Below are 20,403 nucleotides of genomic sequence, written 5' to 3'. Positions count from 1 at the left end.
TAAAAAGTCACGTAACAAAAGCAGCCGTTGGGGGAGGTGGGCTCTGCCCTCGTGACTATCTCTATGGTAACTGCGCATGTCCGGTGCTGGATGGGATGACGATGACGTCAGGGGTATAAAAACCAGAGCCCCTCGCCTAACCAACCATTCCTGGAATTTCTTTGAGGTAAGTTGGTTGATTATGTGATAGCATTATTTAAATTTATTTACGTAATTTGTAAAATACACACACACACACACAAAAAGAAAATGTTTTGTCTCTAAATTCGTTTTTAGTAATATAAACTAATCTATTCTTTACCCTTTTTTCTTATTTCAGGTTGTGCTTTTGAGGGAAGAAAACAGTAGCGAGGACGCAGTTTGAAGAGAAACAAAAAATACCTTTTGTTCACTCGTTTTTTCTCCCAGTGACGGACATTTTGACGATCTTTTTGTGCCAGAAGGAAACCAGCATAAATTAACCCGCCCATAACAAAAACAACATTTTCAGCCATAAAAAAATTTGCTTGTTATATGAAACATGGCAGTTTTTTCTCTGAAACTGTTCTAAAAAAAGTAATAATTGTGTGTATATCTGAAGCACAATTCTAAAATCCGAGGCGCTGAGGAGAAAGTTTCTGATAGTAAGTGTCGCTTTTCAAACAAATTTGAAGCCAAATTTTAAAGTTTAAACGATTTTTAGGTAATTTTTTTTATATATTTTTAAAAAACGATTGCAGTGGAAAGATAAGTTATTTTTTTCAGCTTAAATGAGCTCACATACAACAGATAGCGGTGCTGGTGGATAAAGCTCCGATTCTTTGTGTGTGAGACAAATTGCGGTTTGAGCAAAGTTAGTTTTTTATGAGCAATCTGTACATAAAGATTGCAGGGCGTTAGGGAGGATTATTTTTTTTTCAGTCGTCGAATGTCTTCATTTCCACAAAAAAAACAGGAAGGTCAGGTTCGGGCAGTGCAATCTGTACATAAAGATTGCTTTCAAAATGTAGGCAAAAGATCAGGACTGTAGTGTAAACCGGTAAAAAAAAAAAAAAAATTGTACCAACATGACAATTGTATAAGTAACGGTAACAAATGTTTAATGTTCTATAAATTACTCCCCAGGGTCAAAATAAATATATAGCAATCTGATTATAAAGGTTGCAGAAAGTAAGTGAAAAGGAGACGAGAATCGTTGATGTACAATAATAACGAATTTTTTTCATTGTCAGGACTTTGTTCTACAAAATGGCGGACGAGTTGTCTTTTTTTTTTTTGTTGTGCTTTTTGTTTCTTTGGATTTTTAGGATTACCTCCAGTTTCTTTTAGAGATGGGGTGTGTGGACGAATTTTTACAACGTTTAAACTAACCTTCCATACAGGATAGCGAAGCGGGGGGGGGCTAGAGTATATGTTTGCCTTATACTTTTTATATAGATAGATATTTTTTTCACGGACATGTTGTGACCACAAAATGGCCGCTGCTTCGTCCTTCTTTCTCCCGCTGCAGAGAGATGGGCGGGAAGGGAGTAGTTGCGTCACATAAACTAGGCGGGGCTCAACTGTCCTCATCAACGTGGCGAACCACGCCTGTCTAACGTAAAAAATGACATACCGAAACGTTGGGAAGGTGGCACTTTTGAGCATTGACTTTTTGTGTGATCCTAATGACAATGTAGGACATTTTTGTACAGGTTTTTTTTAACCCATGTATCCAGGTCACTTACTGATAGGGATATCTTATTACAGTGTGTGTGTGTTTATTTACATACCCGATGTAAGTCCACACATGAACCTGTTAAACACTTAGTAGGTGTGTATGTATGCTCATGCACGCAGACTTAATTATCAGACTTCAATTGATCTTACACGACTCACAATATTTGAAATGCATATGTAGAATGAGAATTAATTACCATCATGTGATTTTATTTTTGTCCAGTGAGAACAGTTTTGTGTGTGTGTGTGTTTGTTTTAAGAGGTACACTGATGTCATATGGGGTGAGAGGGGCCCCCCATGGCAGTCCTTTTACTGTGTTTTAAATTAAATCTGTGGCCTTCTTAAAATGCATTTCTGTAAATCAAAGCTGAAATAAGTAATGGACAGAGTGTAATTAGTTCCCTTCCAGCTAGAAATAGAGAAACACAATGCTATCACTGGATTTGGTTAGGTTTAGCATTGCAGTAATGTTATGTATATATTCGTTATTGTTTCCCACGTTTATATTGTGTGTTGTACGAACCCAATACCTCTTTAGTTCCCCATGTAATGTTTAGGATTGTTAAGCATTGAGTTGGAATTTAGGGGGGAGAATTGAATCTTCACATTTTAAGTTCTTCAAAGAGAGTCACAGCTACATTATAACTGGTAAGACAAACAACTTTCTGGTACTAATTATACATTTCACACCGTTTTTAAACCACTGACTAATAATGTAATTGTATTTGTGTCTTGCTCATAATTCTGTAGCCTACTTCCCGTTGACAATAGAGTAATATTACAGTCAAATATAAACATGCATGCAGAATGGCAGTCTATTAGCAGAAAGTCATTAAAATGGCATTAGCGTACATTTCAAATACTTGCCGAGCAGGTTAATATTTCTTTTAATTCTTTTTAACTTGACATTTTAGTCATGAGATAATGTAATATGCATGTTACCGTTTTAATATGCTAAACATGTTGAAATTAAAGTAAGTTTTGTGATTTGAATTGTAATTTGAGCGTAAAAAAATAACAAATAGTATATATATATTTTTTTACATATAAAATTGCAAATTACTGCAGCAGTTTAATTTAACATGTCTAGTACAGAGAACTAATACTTAAAATATGTAATGCATTTTCCGCAAAAGAAAGCAGAAAAGAAATAACTTACGCAAAAGTATTGATATATCTGATTTCTAACAGACCTAGCAGCTAGCTGCACACGTGTTTTATAATACGATTTCAGTGAATTAACACAAGTAAATGCATGTGTTCTGTGTCATTTTCTCCCAGTTCAGCGTGTTTTTCATAGTAGCAAGAGTATCAATAACGCCTCCAAGTCGTGTGGTAGCATTTTGTTTCTTTATTACCAGTCTGTGCCTCTAGATGGCACATTACAACGTGTACTTCCAGTTTACACAAAGCCAAGTGAAATTTCGATACTATGCAATAATAATTCAAGTAATGTATAAATACAACAGCAGCAATGGTTAAACTTGTATTTCTATTTTATAGCAAGGTTTTCTTTTAGATATTAGTTATAAACCCAAGGTGTCAGTTTATCCAGTGAACTGAGGTGAGTGTAATACATGTATCATATTTGAGAACTTGGATTTAGAAATCATTGTAACACACAACATACTCATTTAAATGAAGGTAATTCGTTTTTATTGATCAACGCAACATATCTAATGTTTACAACTATGTTGTAAGTAATTATGCGACTTATAACTATAAATTGAGCTCAGTTTTGGTATTTAGGATTTATTATTATTATTATTATTATTATTATTATAATATAGATTTCTCAACTGTATTTCCTAACTTTATATTTTGACTACTGGTAATTTGCCACCCATGTGTTATTTATTTCTTTAATAAAATGTTGATTTTTTAATATATATTATTTAAACTCATTATAGTTGTCGTACTTGATGATAGGCTTGAAATAATAATGTTTGGAAAATAAAGAAACCAAAGTTGATATTCATATTATCTGTAGCCTACATACAACCTTTTCAGTACCGTCCCTCAGGTTTGTCATTTTTATCAATTGTAACAATCCTAACAGCATCACAATGTTTGGCAAGGCACATTTTATACAAATACAGGTTAGAAATGTAATATTTCAGTTTAAACTTATGTTTTCGTAATGTTACTTAAAATTAATTGTATCTAAAATATCAGTATTTCAGTGTCCCAAAAAAGAATTCCTAGGGACTGAATTTATTATTTTTAAAAAGCACATCTTTAATCCTAACAAACTTCAGCAAGGGGTGCATAGAGAAATGAAGGTAGTAGCTTCTATTTTTGTGATCTTTTTATCCCCAAATCGAGTTCAGTTCAGTCATCTTTTAAATATCCTAGTTTCAAGTGTGAAGTGTGGTAATGGCATTAAATATATAGAGAGGGAGAGAGAACTTTGCACTTAATTGTGATGAAACATAGCGCCAACAGCATGGCCTCTATTAATAATAAAAAGAAAAGTGCAGCCTCTGTTTATAAAATCCAGTTAGTACTAGAGTAAAACAGGGTCAGATATATTGAGTTATCAGCTCTAATGGAAAGGCATTACCACTCATTTAAAGAAGCAACAACTTAAAATATCAGTACTTATAAAAAACAACTTTGATTGTTACTTTGGGTACTACCACCCCACAGCAAACACGCTGTTACTGTTAGTGGAAAAAAATATATATATGTTTTCTGACTGAAGGAATGTGTTCTCTAAACTCAGTTTAGTTTCAACATTCAGGAAATTACTTTAGTCATTTAGTGACATGTACCTGTGGCACACTAGGCCTGCAGTCAAATATAAAAAGTAAGCTTGGTTTTTAAATGATAATATTTAGTTGTACTAAAATGAAGTTTAACTTTAAAGACATTGACAAGTGCTTTTTTTTTTATGGGAACAATTCTTGTTTTGTAGTTACTGTTTAAAAATACGCTTTGTGTTTTGCATTTGCAATTTGCAGGTTTATCTTTAGCAGAACTAAATATCTGGTACTAGGTGGTTGTCACTTTATTTTCTCTCGGAATCAGTGATGTGAAAAAATATGTAGTTAATGAAAATAAAAGCTGGGGAGATTGTTTTGGGACTGCTGTTATAACTACCTGCAGTATTGCATATGTAGATTGTTGTGGCACAGTGATGTGATTCAGGCATGTGTATTAGAATAGAGACATCGTGTGGAACTGTGTGTAGGTCCAGTAGAGCTGATCTGAAACTGTAACTATAGTGTAGTCAGACGGACTATTCTTTGGATAGGTGAAGCAGTGTAGAGCAAAGTTTAGTGTGTGGTGAGATTTGGTAGTACAGAAATGATTTGTATAAATTTTTGGATTAATGCAGTTTTACAGCTTTCTAGTGTTTTGATAGTCAGATTTCAGTAATCCTAACCATCTTGTGTAATAGGTTTGCCTGGACGCTTCAGAATGAGTAGAAGAGTATTATTATTTAATGGTGCTGCCCTGGGGATTTGTTGTGGCAGGAGGAATGTGTTCAAGCCGTGCTGGAAAAGGCAGTGAAATTGGATACTTGTGAAGACCTTAGTGTATTGGACTGCTCATTCTGCTGTATTGTGAAGAAAATCCTAAGGGACCTTTCAGTCAATTAGTAGCAGGTTTTGTTTGGTAGCTGATTATTCATGCAGTGCCTGTCTAAGATTTCTGTCTTTTGGTAGACAATTGAGGAACATTTACACTCACAAGTGTCACATCAGGCATGCTGACCCTCGCTTTTTCTTTCAGCTTGAAATAAAAGGACTCTGCTTCCGTTCGTTCAGAGTATCTGTGGGCTATTCGTGTAGTTAATCATGCTGTAAGTGGCATCTTCTCGTCATCAGCATGAGTCCTCTGAAGTTTATCCAGTCTTATGTTTTTAAATAGGCTTGGTCTACATGCAATAAATACAGGCTATTACACAAAGGTTTTTGTGAAAGTATTATTTTTACTTTTTTTAGCATTGTTTCATTAACCATTTACCTTGGCACTTTTGGAGTGAAGACCTTAATACATCTGGATAGGTTCTAATATAGACAAGTGAGCCAACTGTACTTTTGTTGTTTATTCTCCAATAAGTATTTTTCAGATTTTCTGTCTTTGGCATTTTACTGAACTTTATTTTTTTAAGCGCTGTGGTTCGTGGGAGGAGGAAGTGACATGCTTGATATCATTCTGGCAACTGCTGGCATGGCAGGAGTCAAAATGGACATACAGGAGCCAGAATTCAAATGTGTGTCATTTCCTCCAGCTCGCAATGTAGGTAGAAGAGAGAATATCCTTATTTTATGCAAGATATAGTGGTAAAACATATAATAGGAAAAACAAAATGTCTAACTAATACCTTTTTTTGTATGTTTTAAAAATGTACAGCCTTAAAAAAAAAAATGAACCCATTTTATCCTGACTATACCCAAGGTTTATGAAAAAAAAAAGGAAAATTAGGAAACTTAAACCTGAACTGTCTCATGCTCCAATAGTTGGAACTGTAATGCCAGAAGAACAAAGATTTGTGTAGCCTAAATATAACACCACAGGGGATCCAGGATAAAATGGGTTATTGCATTACAAATAGATGGAATTTTATTGTCAGTGTGTTAGTGAAAACAAAATACAGTGGCTGCAAGAAGGTTAACTTGTAGTTATTTTCTGCATACATTGTACTGTTGTGTTTTGGATATCCTTTTTGTTTTTAGCCCTACTGTAAATAAGAACCTTGTCATTTAACCCGGCAATACCAAAATGTATACTTTTATGAAGTCTGAAGTTAATAATTACAACTATTGTAATAACGTAATGTATTGTTTTTCATCTCTGTTGATGAAGACCTGTGTCAGATGGTGTTAACTACCAATGCAGTAGTTTTATTACACTAAAGAAATGGTCTGATTACTGGGTTAAATGTATTTGAGTACTTATGACACACTGTATTTGTAATGCAAATGTAAGAATTAAGGTTTTTAATGCACACAATTTAGAATGTATGCTTAGCTTCAAAGTATCCTTAATTTCAGATTTATAGACTTTTAAGTTTAGGTTTTACAGCAGTAATGTGTTTTTTTTTGTAAAGCTGTTTAGTAAATAATGGGTTTGGTTTTATTTTCAGATGGACCCTAACTGCTATGAGTGTCTGTTCTGTTGTATCCCAAACCGCAAAAGGCTTTATACTTGTGCACTGCTCCAGCAATTAAGGGCTATTCATAGATGTGTGCATTAAGCATGATAAATCCTGTATTGAAGTAAAGCTGTGTACTTACTTAATATAAAGCCGTTTATGTTGTGAAGTTATCGCTCAAGAAATATGTAATTTGTAACATGTGACATTTACTGGCACTGTTGCATTTTTTTGTTGCTATTTTTATAAAAAAAAAAAAAGAAAAATGAAAATCTAATGTTTTAATACTATCAATACAGAACTCAAATATTTAGAAACAAAAATGGTTTAAACTTGAATGCAATACAATGCAAATAGTTATACCATATAACCATATGTGTGTGTGTTTTCATGCATATATTTTAATCTCAACAGAAGTATAGAAACATACGTTTTTACTCTCTAGTATGTTAACTACACCTTTACCTCAGTTTCTTTATTGTATTAATATTTCATAAATTAATGTATATTAAGTTACAAACTTAGATTTTTTTTTTTTGCCTGTTAATGTTCTCTGTGCGTAGCAGTAGTTTTTTGTTCTGTTGACTGCTAAGAGGTGGATGTACTACACACAAGCAAAACTGAAGCTTCATGAGTCAGTAAATCTCTCATGACTGTTAACAGATAGGGCTTTGTATCAAGGCTCATTGGCCTGAATCCACTTTCCAGTTAAAAAAAAAAAACAGCATGTCTAGCTGAGTTTGTTTTATTCAACACAGTTTAATGGTCCCACTTTTTTAATCTGTGAGGCACTGGGACCTGCTGCTCAACACTATACTAACACGTTTTACCTCTGGACTATTCAAGCCCCCAAACTTCTGCAGGTAACTGGGCTGATGTTCCGAGGACTGTTTAAATGCATTGGCTCCCATACCACAGCCTAGTATATATAATAATCAATCTTTCTCAGCCATGCACTAATTCACTGAGCTACTCTATAACACACTATTGATGTGTCTTTATGCTTTGGCAATTGGTTTGAACACCAGACCGCCTTAAATCATTGATTCTACTTCTTTTGACACTTTAGCCCAGCAGTCAAACCTGAACTAATTGAACTTTACTGCCTTCCACACAAGAATCCAGCAGTCTGTAACTGACCCAGTATAGATAGAACTGTAGTCCTGAGTAATAACTATGTAACAGGCAGTTTCTACAAAGAGAACACTCAAGTCTTGTGCTGCTGTTTGACATTCTGCTTTTCAAACAGACAAACAGTTGATGTCTTTCATTATAACCCATGGTTAATTGGATAATTAACCTCAAATTGTTGCTAACATTGACAGACCATTTCAAATCAACCATTTAATACTTAAACCAGCTCTACAAGGGGTAAGTGATTAATATGTATCCCATATGCACACCCCAAAATACACTGGTTGACTTTATCAAGTGATTTGAATCGCACATCTATAATGCTGCTATATTAAGTTAAGCAGTAGTTCTTAAAAGTGATAATTCAGTGTTCTCTGTTCAGCATAAATCCTAAATAGCTGATTACCATACAGCATATCAAAGGGTATTAATGTAATCCAACCCAATTTCCTGAGAAGCCTGTCTCATTAATGTAGTCATGCAAAATTAGTTCAGATAATTATTCAGTCTTTATACACCACATGAGTATTGGTCACTGTCAGATCACTGAACAAATGAAGACCATATAGCCTATATTTGCATTTCATTGAATATATCTTTTAAACCCATGCTGTAAAAGAAATCTATTACAATTAAGCATAGTTCATTATCTATTAGCTAAACTGAGCAGTTTGCTGTCACCAATGCCCACTCTTCATGCCTTTAGACAACATCTTCCCTAGTATTCATGTCATAACGGTCACCGGCCTTCTTTCAGACATAGATAATCTACTGAGCAAGTATTATTCATCATGAGGGCCTTTCGAAGAATAGTAGTATTGAATTATTAGTTACTTTTGTTAGGATCCATAGGTTGAATTCTGTACTTGCAAACCTTTTTTTGTTTTTTGTATGGCTCGCATTTGCACGATTGTAAACGTGGCTCACATATTTGCAAGACTGCACAATATAAAGAAAACATGTTATTATTGTACATCAGAATCTTTCGTCTTCAAAAACAACAGTTCCAAAATAAATATAAAATAGTTGACAATGATGCCTTTAGGGTAAAGGTCTATTTAGTAAAAACCAGCAACAGTACTGTTGCTAACAAATGTGCTTGATGGGGCCATCCTGGCTTAAACCATACAAAAATAAAAGATCTTGCCCTCTCTGATCCAGTAGGTGGACAGTCTCATCTAATTTTATATTATTTAAACTTGCCTGTTTTTTCAACATTTCCTTGGTGCAAAGCTGGGAAATAAATGTGAGTTTTAAACAATCTAACAAGATCCCAGGGTAGTTTTCCATGCAATCTATTTTATTTTCTATATTAAACGTGTTTGGTGCGCTGAAATAACATCGGTGCTCATGAATACATGTTTTATTTTTGTCATGTGTGTTAATAAACTCTTGTCACTTCTCAGGGTTTCCACCATGGGATCAGGGCCTGTGGATCCCAGAGAACTCCTGAAGGGACTGGACTGCTTCCTGGGCAAGGACGGGGAAGTCAGGTCCTCAGAGGGGGTTTCCAAAATCTTTAGGTAGGTTTTGCTTAACCCAAATGCTTTTGGGTAATTTTGATCGATTCGTGTCTTGAGATATTCACTACATCGGTCAGTTGCGGTAGAGAGCAGTTGTATTCTAGCTTTTTTGATTTGAAAGGTTTTTAATTAACTGTATAACTGGGAAGGTAAACTCACCCTTAAGCTACAAGTATATGATAGATGTTAATTTGTGACCTGTATTTATTTTCCCTATAAAGTTTGTTGGTTGGATTGTTAATATTGCTGTTTAGTCATTAAAACATGAATGTGTTATTGTGTTGGTATATTTAGACTTTGTGTAATTAATTATTTGGTGTTTCAGATTATTCGTTTGTTACAAAAGTCTTAAGTATTATCAGTATTTAATTATTTATTTATACACAAATTTAACAGTTTTGCATTGTGTAAAACATTTATTTTCCTATTTTTCATTTCTGTAGCTTGATGAAAACTTCCCAAAAGATGGTTAGCAGGTGCATCTACCTGAATATTTTACTGCAGACAAAATCACAGGACATCTTGAACAGGTAAGAACACTGGGGCTGGATGCACACCTGCTCCCTCACCTTTCAATGCATTCCCACCTCCAGCCATTTTAAACAAGCATGGCCAATTAAACAAAGCCGGAATGGTTCCAGGACTGACCAGTTCTCTCTATTGTTTTGTTATTAATTATTAATTAATAACAAAACAATTAGCTTTTATCCGAAGCGACTTACAGAGACTAGGGGGTGAACTGTGCATCACAACTGCTGCTCAGTCACTTTACAGTAGGACTTTGGTTTTGCGCATCATCCGAAGGACGGAGCACAAGAAGGTGAAGTGGCTTGCAGTATGAGATTGTTGTTCAACACTGTGCTCTTTCTGCTTCCCAGGTTTATCAAAATCGGAGGTTACAAGCTGTTGAACAGCTGGCTGACGTACTCCAAAACAACCAACAACACCCCACTGCTGCACCTGATCCTGCTAACTCTGCAGAACCTGCCGCTGAAGGTCGATCACCTCAAACAGGTAAAGGAGGGGCCTTGGAGAGCTCTCTCTTTTGCAGCAAGAATATTTGTGTTGTGTAGTGCCTGTAATGACTTTTTGCTGTTGGAGGTTACGGGCTGAATGTGTATTTACAAAAAAAAAAGGTTTAATTTTTAATTGGGGGGGAAAAAAAATCCCAAACTTTACAGTGCAGCATACATATTTGACTCTCCAAAAAAATCAAGCTTAGAAAGTATGGAAGTATCACTTTCAGAAAAAAAGTCTTTCAATAAGTATTGCATGCCAGTGGATTATGGGCATATTGCCCCAATAATAGTGATAGATACTAAGTTAAAAAAAAAAGTACAAACTTGACTAACTTTGCTTTCCCCTTTTTTTCTAGAACAACACAGCCAAAGTAGTGAAACAGTTAAGCAAGACAGGTCCTGAAGGTAAGGCCAGCAAAGTGAATGCTTTCAACCAAGAATTACTGTTGGTGTTTCTGTTTTAGCAATGTAGAAGTTTAATTATGAAGCTAAATTAAAGCAAACTTAAGCCTTTTCTTTAACATTTTCACACATTCCATATAAAAAAAAAACAACTAGCATGTGTTTAGTTTGTTGTTGTGACACTAGAGCCTTGAAGGCTTGTTTATCTAAGCGCAGAGACATTTCAGAGGTGAATCCTCCTATTCTTTCCTGCTCTGTTCATTAGACCAGTATGCACTTGCCTTGTGTATTAACTCTCTCTTTTTCTCTCTCTCTCTCTCTCTCAATGGCAGAACTTCGAAAGCAGGCTTCAGTGCTGGTTGAAGGCTGGATGGCGATCATTCGAACCCAGAGCGGTGCTGCGGCAGCAGCTGCTTCTGCCCCTTCAGGTTTGGATTTTTCTTTCTTCATTTCTTCATGCACTGTTTTGCCTCTTGCCACAACATTTTCCTTACAAGAGGGTTAATAGATCACGTTCCACTTTATTTTTCTTAGAGAACTGTATAATGTGCTGCTTTGAACACACAATTTGCAAACCTTATTTTGTTACAGCTCTTTGCTTAGTGTGTACTGACTGTTCACGAATTGAACAGCTAATTTGTACTTTGTAACTTGAGCCGGTTCTTTCATTTTTCTTACAAAATAGAACAGTATTTAAAAAAAATTAAATAAAAAAATACTTGAAATGAAACGCCTTCCCCAATACCATTCTAATGTGTTTTAATTGGGCTCCTTTACAAACAGACAAGAGGAAGAAAGAGGAAGGGAAGGGGAAAGCAGCTCCAGAAAAAACAGAGATGAAGCCAGACCTGAAAGGGGCTGAGGCGAAGGCCGAGGAGGACAAGAGGAAAGAGAAACCCAAAGTACAGAGGACCACTGCACCCAGCCACGCCAAGTTCAGGTCCACTGGTAAGCAGGGCAGCATTATTAACGGCTGTGGTGACGGGAGGGATGGGTGCTCTGAATCTTTCTAACAGTGCTGTTTCTGTGTATGCCTCACAGGTTTGGAAGTGGACACTCCGACCCCAGTCCCTGTTAAAAAGGTTCCCCCTCCTATGCAAGTAGGCGACAAATACAACATCAAGCCAGCACCTGTCAAGAGACAAAAGTAAGACTGTTAGCCAATCAGGCTCATTTGTGGTCACAAGATTATTTACATTTTTCGATGTAATTATACATTTTTTAAATGGCTGAATTTGCTTCCAAGAAGTCACGATATGTGATATAGCTTTTTTTTAAGCTCTGTGGATATAGTTATTTAGGTGCTGAATCAGAGTCAAATATAGATAATGTGCTGTTTTGTTGTTGCTAGCTCCGGTTTGGGACCTGATATGCAACCTGTAGAGAAGAAGTACAAACCTCTGAACACCACTCCCAACATGATCAAGGAGATCAAAGTGAAGATCATCCCAGCCCAGCGTGAGTATACCTAATCCACTGTACTCCCACTTGACACAGCAGTAGCGCACTTAACCCTTCAGCGTTCCCATTTCTCTCCAGCAAAGAAGGGCTTTTGCTAGGGGAATATCCCAGCTTCTTCTCAAGCTGATTTGGTGTCTCATGGCTTTCCTGGCTTTCTTGTCTTGCAGCAATCGAATCCCCAGGGTTCCTCGAAGCGTTGAATTCCGCCCCAGTAACCGGAGTCAAGATCAAGAAGAAAAAGAAGGCAGTGTCTCCAACTTCCAATAAGGTAGGCTAGTTTTATGATATATTTCTTTTAGATCGATCTCTTTGCTATATTTGTCAGAGATCTCTTTGTCCTAAAGGTATTACATGCAATGTATTAAAAAAAAAAAAAACCCTAACCAAACCAACGATAGTAATAAATAACAAAAAAAAATAATCAGTGCCACCTACTATAGGATTACGACACTGAGGGTTGACTTTGGCACGTGGATCTGCCCAGTTGATCCATATAATAGTTTATTGAGGGAACAGTCTGTCCATGCACTCACCCGTACATCCATCATTCCTTGTCTTGTTTCCTCTTCAGTCTTGCCCGTTCGATATCAAACCAAACCTGGAGTCCAGCCCTGTGAAGCACTTGTCCCTAGACAGCTCACCCACAGCCTCAGTGGAGACAATGGAACTGGAGCAGCCGGGCACCCCAGTTCCTGCAGAGGAGGTTCCTGAAAACATGGATACTGGTAAGTTAACGCAAAGAGCTTTGGTCAAATCACTGCCGTTAAATGGAAGTTTGGCATTAAGACTTGCCATTGCATAATCATGAAATAAAAGCTATGGAAACCATTGTGAACGTTGTCCTGTAGTCTGTGATGGGGACAGTACAGTACAGCATTGCTCGCACTTGTACACAACCGAGTGGATGGTTCCTTGCTGGTGGATGGCTGAGATGCCTTGTGGCCCCTGTTGACTCATCCCTCTGTGCTTCCAACAGCTCCGGAGGAGCCGAATGCGCTGGCTGAGCCACGTGGGGAGGAAAAGGCTGCGGCTGACACAGTGAAGCTGACCAAGAAAGGGAAAAAGAAGAAGAACGTGCGATGGGCTGAGGAGAACCACCTGCGCGAATACTTCTTCTTTGAGCTTGATGAGACAGAGAGGGGTGAGTGAGCCCTGGGAATGTGGGTTGGGTTAGGGTGTTGGTTTTGTAGATAAGGTTCTCATTGCATAGTAGTGGCCTGAAACGGCTGAAACACACATCTGTGGTTGATGAAATATATCCTTGGGGCCAGAGGCTTAGGCGTCACTCACTTAAGCGCCTATTAAAGCTTAAAATATCTGAAACTGCTATGCGATGGCAGTCTTGTGTTACCTTTGCATTAGGTGTTTTTGACAAGTTTTAGTGTAAAAGTGGAATGGTTCAAAAGAGAAAATGCGCAGGAGTGGAAGGTTTAAAGTTTGGGCATCTTACAGGTTATACAAATAATGAGTTAGAATGCCGAAGGTAGAAGGTTGATCAAGACATTGAGTGCCTTTGTCTCTCTGTTTTTGTCCCTCAGTGAACGTGAATAAGATCAAGGACTTTGGCGAGGCTGCGAAGCGAGAGATGATGATGGACCGGCAGGCCTTCGAGTCGGCACGGAGACACTCTCACGACGCCATGGAGGAGAAAGTTCCCTGGAGCTGCCCGTGGCCACTTGACTTGCCACACACCCTAGTGGTGCCGGGCAGCGGCAGCCAGGAGAAAGTTACTCAACAGGAGAGGGAGAAGGGAATTCTGCAGGAGATCTTCCTGTCTAAGGAGAGGTATGTTTCAACAGCTGCTTGACTTAAACATTCAGACAAACGTTTCGCACTTCAGCTGTTTAAAAGTTTGCATACAGTGGTATGGAAAAATGATTCTCCTTGTTTGTTTATCTTGCAGTGTGCCAGACAGCCCCCACGAGCCCGACCCTGAGTCCTATGAGCCTCTGCCCCCCAAACTCATCCCCCTGGACGAGGTGAGTCTCAAAAGCGGTATTCCACAGACATCCATTGTGGTTACTGGTGTCTCCGTGCAAAACACCGATGTCATACTTGCACACAATATATACAATGTCAGGATGTCCCTGGGAACGAAGAGGTTGCATATCAAAGGACAACCACCGAGCAAAATCAAAAAAAAAAAAAAAAAAAAAAAGGTAATGTAGGTACATAAAAAAAAATATATATCAATTATTCACAATTCTTTGTACCTACATTACCTTTTTCTTATATATATATTTGGATTTATGAATTTACATAATTTAAAAACTATCTAAGTAAAACTAAATGTCACACACATTTCTATAAAGCGTTTTTAGTGACTAGCATTGATAGCTCAAATAGATACATTTGAAAAGATTTTGTATTCTTGCAGAGGCAGTAATAAATCTTCCTTTTTTTCTCCATTTGTCCAATTTTAGCTTAAGAAATGCCAAAGTATATAGCCTAATTTTATCAATGAGCAGAAAATACATGATGCCTGATTGTAACTGTATTGCTTAGCTGAGTACAATTTTTGACGTTGTGTGTTGTCTGCTTGTGTCTGCAGGACTCCTCCACAATGGAAGATGGCTACAGTGACCCCATGGACACGACCCCTGCCTCGCACTCTCCAGACGTGTCTGGAGCCAAGCTGCCCACTGTCCTGGCCAACCTGATGGGCAGCATGGGAGCGAGCAGGAGCCCACAGCAGCCTGGCTCTGGGGTGGTTCCCCCTGTAAATGTACAGGAGCTACTATCCACCATCATGGTAAGATCTGATGCACCACTCACTGCACACTTGTGGGGGTAGGGGGCATTTAAACCAGTATATTCCAGGGAAAGGCAAAAACATTAATTTGGTAAGCTACACTGAAAAGTTTTGCATCACCTAGAATTTTCGTATTGCGACAATTAATTAAAAAGCTATATGAACATAATGTATTTTATTTAACATCATGTAATCAAAAACTTCACCATTTGACTTTATGAAGCAAAATTAGTTAATTCTATAGAGTGAGATGCAAAACCTTTGGCCATAGCTGTACATGATTAAAACCTAGAATCTAGAAATAAGGGTTTTCACAAATGAATTTCAACATATCCTATGCAGTTGTGTATCTTTGTATTAAATCTCTCATTGTTTCTCCAGGGAGCTCAGGGGAACCAAAAGCCAGAGGACCTAATCAAACAGCCTGACTTCTCAGACAAGATCAAGAAGTTGTTGGGGTCTCTGCAACAACAACAGCAGCAGCAGCAGCCACAGCAGCATCAGCAGCAGCCTCAGCATCAGCAGCAGCAGCAGCAGCAGCATCAGCAGCAGATTCAGCACCAACACCCGCCCCAAGGACCTCCTCCAGGTAAGCAGATACACACCCCATCTATGTTTGGTGGTCCAGTGGTTAAAGGGCTTGATACCAGGAGGTTGCCGGTACAAATCCCAGCTCAACTACTGACTCGCTGTGTGTGACCCTGAGCAAGTCACTTCACCTCCTTGTGCTCCGTCCTTCTTCTGAATCTGCAGCAGAAATTGCTGATGCATAGTTCACCCCCCTAGTCTCTAAGTCACTTTGGATAAATAAATCTTAAATAAATAAATAAATAAATAATCTCCTCCTCTTCCAAGATCAGCACTGGAAATTAGGTATTAAGTGAGCTGAAGAAAAAAATGCTTAGAGAAAACAAGCCACATTTGATGAACTGTCTAAAACTAGAAGTAGTGTTAGTATAGAACAAATTATTCATGAGACAAGAACTGCTCTAGTTGGTTTCCTAAAGTTGATTTTAGGATTTTCTATTTTAAGCTGTGGATTAAAATAACGCCTGGTGTTGTCTTGTTTTCGGTGGGTTCAGGTTTGCTAGGGATGGGTCCAGGGATGAATGGAGGATTCCCACCAGGACCCAAGAATGGACCTCACTTCCCCCCACATGGAGGCCCAGGCGGGCACTTCCCCCCTCACAATGGGCCAGGTGGACCCCCAGGAGGCCCCCGAATGATGGGGCCCCCTCCCCCTCAGCAGCGTGGAGGAGACGGGTACTGGAAACCCCCCGGCGAGCCTATGAGGGGAGGACCCCATGGTATGAGAGGGGGGCCCTTCCACCGGGGAAGGGGGGGGCGAGGGGAAAACCCAAGCTTCAGAGGCAGGCCTGGTCGAGGGAGCAGTGGACCACCCAGACGGGGTGGCCCCAACAACTCACACATGGGAGGTAAGAGCTTCCTGCTTTTCAGCTATTTAATTACAGTATCGAGTAACGAAAAACAGTTAATATTTTATCAAACAAATCAGGAGGTTTGGTGGTCCAGTGGTTAAAGAAAGGGGCTTGATACCAGGAGGTTTCCGGTTCAAGTCCCAGCTCAGCTACTGACTCACTGTGTGTGACCCTGAGAAGTCACTTAACCAGCTTGTGCTCCATCTTTCGGATGAGACGCAAAACCGATGTCCTATTGCAAGTGACTCTGTGGCAGCAAATGTTGATGCATAGTTCATCCTCAATCTGCTAAATGACTAATTCATTATTAATAATAATAATAATAATAATAATAATAATAATAATAATAATAATAATAATAATATTATGTGTGTGTCTCTCCTCAGACATGTCGAACCGTGATGTCTGTCGGCACTTCATGATGAAGGGCAGCTGTCGCTACGAGAACAACTGTGCTTTCTACCACCCCGGGGTGAACGGGCCCCCCTTGCCCTAATGAGACAATGAAGTGGGCAGGCCTCACCACCTTCAGACTGACTCCCAGCGACCGCAGCCACCAACATCATTCCATCCAGACTGACTGATGGGCACAAACACACCATTGACCACCTTTGGTCTGGAGTTTTGTGTTTCCCTGGACCTCTTGCGAGCAAGTTAGTTAGTTGGCTGGCTGTAGCAGATAACCTATTGTGTCTCCAATAGGTTTTATCTCCTGGAAGGAAAAACAAAAAAACATTTTAAAAATGAAATGCATGAATCAAGCAAATTATTTCCTAATAATCGAATAGGAGAAAGAGATCATTTTGAATTGTTTTGCTTCTCATCTGCGCTTTGTGGAGCACCTGCATTCAATACAATCTCTCTCTCTCTCTCTGCCTAGTTCTCAGTCTGCAGGGAAGGGGCATTCGGAAAAAACTGATATCTGTGTCCAAGTCACTTTGACAATTACTTTTGCCGTGTTGGGGAATTAGTAATAACAGTTGAAGCCATTACTGCAATGTCATGTTGAGGTATCAAAGTCTTAGTCAAAAAGCCCCTCAAACTTCAAACTTGTGTTTCTTGAGTTTTAAATGGGGCCTTATGTAAAGGTATTTACACAGTTGACTTCATATGTAACAGGGAAGTGAAAACTACGAGGAGGGTATAAGCACTAAAATCTAGGCATACAAAAATACATGTTACTTTGCACATAAAGGCATGTAAACTAGTTTGAATGGATTCTTCAACCTTGGTTTTGAAGACCTGATATTCAAGATAGCCTTTTGTTGCATGTCTTTGAAACTAAAGTGACAGAAATGTTCAAACTTACCTCAAAAATCTATTGAACATTTTTTTTTTTTTTTATTTCCCACTGGTGTGTCCAGTGTAAAGGAAAACCACATGGATTCATAATGTATTTAAAAAGGAAACCTATTCAGATGATGAAATTGAAAGGTTTTAAACGCATCTTATGAACAATTTTTAAAAAGTGCGTTCTGATGTCATCTGGACCATTGACTGTAATTCAGTGTCCAGTACCCTGGAGGCAGTGTATCACAGGGTTAAAAAAAACAGAAAAAACCTTCCCATCACATCCGACCCACTGAACTGAAGTTTCTTTAGTCTTATTCCGATGTAAAATGGAGTGTTTGAAGTTTCAGCAGATAAAAAGGGTGCAGTTGGATTTTTAACATATAGATTATCAGTTGTCAAAGTGATGTCTGGATGAAAACATACTCCATGTAATGCTCCTCATCTCTGTAGTCCAGTCTTGAGGTTGATTGGTGGGTATTACTAAACCACAGCGCAGTGACGCAATGGGGAGTACCCATCCAGCTATTTAAAAAGTGGCCCACAGTATTGCATACAATTGAAAGTATTCTTGCATTTCTTTTGATGAAAACCCACTTTGTGTGGTGTACATTTTGAAGTTTTGTAAATAGTTTGTATATACAATTGTATTGAATTAGTCAGATTATTATTATTATTTTTTTCTCAAGTGAAACTTAACCACTAAGCCAGTTGAATCTGGTGTTCAGGGTCGCTCGAACGCAATGTCAATGTCGGGGCGTATAAACAGCTTGGGTGAGAGGGGATTGAATAATTCAAGTGTAATTGTGAAGTACTGACCAGGGAACCGGCTTTTCATATTCTTTAGTTCGCCAGCTAGGATCAACTGAGAACAGCTTCATGTTTACAGTGTTAATGGGAGGAATAGGGATCAGAACAATTGGTTTCAACCCCTGCATTATATTTCACTCTATCTCTCAATTCTATGACTGCATGCAATAAAACCAAAACTGCTGAAGGGTCAAAATAAGTCAAAACCCCATCCTTGATCTGTTTAAAACTAATAATGCTGTGTAGCACTTCTTTGTTTCAGATAACAACTGCAACTTTTATGCAAAGCCAAATGGTTGTTTTTCCATGAACCAATATCAAATGACTGACTAGAAAATGTAGAATTAAGCATTACTGGGATGCAGTGAATAATTGGTTATGCTTTTTGTTGAACCCTACTTGGTCTCCCAGCATCTTCCAAGTCTGTTAAGATAATGTTTCCCAAAGTTTTCCTAGAATCAATATGCTGTATACAAACCATTTATTGCCCTCATAATGCATCAGTAAAGTGTACAGATCGTAAGATGACAGGAGTTTAGCTCTGCGACTTGATCAGAACATTATTTAAATAGCAAACTGGACTGAGCTTTGAACAAGTAAAATCATAGGACCAAAATTATTTATGAAAATGTCTCTAATATCTTAAAATCAATTAGCAATTCCTGTGTACTGTAGCTTACATAAAGGAAACGTTATGTTACTGATGCATTAACTGAGCAATAAATCATTTGTACATAGTGTTTTTTTTAAATCATAAAAGTAAAGATTTATATCGAGACAATACTTGTATTTTCACTTTTTGTTTATATTTAGGCTGATAGCTAAAAGCCTTTAAATGTTTTCCAGGGTTAATTTTTGGGGGGGTTCAGTATGTAAAGTGCATTACAATCACTGTGCCGCATGATAATGTAAATGTTCTGCAGTGAAGTGGTGTCACTTTTACTTTATTACTACTTTATCTCTCCTTCTGTTTCTAGCACAGACTAGGAAATAGTCTTGATTTTTTTTTTGTTTTTGTTTTTTTTAAACATCTTTGTGGTGATTTTCTGTGCCCGACACATTTCTAAAATCTGGCTTCACTTAACTGTAAAATGGTAAGAGAATTCTCTACACAGGATCAGTATTGTGTATTTTTTCAGATTTAATGTGCAATGTTTTCTGTTTCTAAATGAAAAAAAGAGGAATATTGAAACAGGCTGCTAACTTTTTGTTTGTATTATTCTGTCTTTTGAACAAAGTAAAACCCCAATTCTGTTTTCTGAAAAGGCATGCGACTGGGCTCCGGCTATGACCAGGTGCTGAAGATCTACGAGGTGTTTTCTGTGAAAACTTGCTACTGTCTCTTGTGGGACATTTTTTCCAGATGTTCTGTCTTTAAATGTATTGTTTTGTATATATTTTGTACATTTATTAATAAATGTGGAGATACTTTACTTTGTATGTTTTATTATCCCTGTGGGGATGCATGCTTTTTTTTTTTTAATTTTCAAAATCCAGCACAATTTCTTCATTTTTAGCTGAGTTTTATTCAACTTAATGCTATATAAATATATCACTGTACTTTTATTCAATTCTGGTTTTACTTTGTCCCATTTAGATCAATCAAAATATTATGTGACAAATGTAATTTAGTTTTAAACCATAATGTGTTGCATCTTATTTTAACTTTCAAATATCTTAAACTTTAATGTGTAAATACTAAAAAAAAAAAATTAGCTGTTCCAAAATAAATCACAAAGTTTTATTCACAGAGGTCGCCATGGCAACAGA

At 37.7% G+C, this 20,403-nt stretch overlaps 1 protein-coding gene across 1 annotated transcript; it reads left to right on the top strand.

The window, feature by feature from the left end:
- Positions 1-290: 290 nt before the first annotated feature.
- On the top strand, positions 291-20,066 carry LOC117433583 (serine/threonine-protein phosphatase 1 regulatory subunit 10-like). Its single transcript, XM_059011288.1, has 18 exons — positions 291-623; positions 9,344-9,460; positions 9,904-9,990; positions 10,339-10,474; positions 10,836-10,884; positions 11,214-11,309; positions 11,665-11,829; positions 11,923-12,028; positions 12,233-12,339; positions 12,510-12,610; positions 12,914-13,067; positions 13,319-13,483; positions 13,881-14,127; positions 14,246-14,321; positions 14,894-15,094; positions 15,476-15,683; positions 16,177-16,530; positions 16,920-20,066. Exons 2-18 carry the CDS (start codon positions 9,354-9,356, stop codon positions 17,027-17,029), a joined length of 2,469 nt encoding a protein of 822 aa, XP_058867271.1. The 5' UTR covers positions 291-623; positions 9,344-9,353; the 3' UTR covers positions 17,030-20,066.
- The last annotated feature ends 337 nt before the right edge of the window (positions 20,067-20,403 follow it).

The sequence above is a fragment of the Acipenser ruthenus genome, chromosome 41, assembly GCF_902713425.1.
Source record: "Acipenser ruthenus chromosome 41, fAciRut3.2 maternal haplotype, whole genome shotgun sequence".
Taxonomy (NCBI): domain Eukaryota; kingdom Metazoa; phylum Chordata; class Actinopteri; order Acipenseriformes; family Acipenseridae; genus Acipenser; species Acipenser ruthenus.
This window is presented reverse-complemented; position numbering and strand designations above follow the sequence as displayed.

What these genes read in the sequence shown, in the direction of transcription:
- LOC117433583 (XM_059011288.1), top strand. Translation starts at nt 9,354, where the DNA reads ATGGGATCAGGGCCTGTGGATCCCAGAGAACTCCTGAAGGGACTGGAC. An exon ending in AGCTGCTTCTGCCCCTTCAG is followed by an intron (nt 11,310 to 11,664) that starts GTTTGGATTTTT and finishes CTTTACAAACAG; the next exon opens with ACAAGAGGAAGAAAGAGGAA. An exon ending in CAACAACTCACACATGGGAG is followed by an intron (nt 16,531 to 16,919) that starts GTAAGAGCTTCC and finishes GTCTCTCCTCAG; the next exon opens with ACATGTCGAACCGTGATGTC.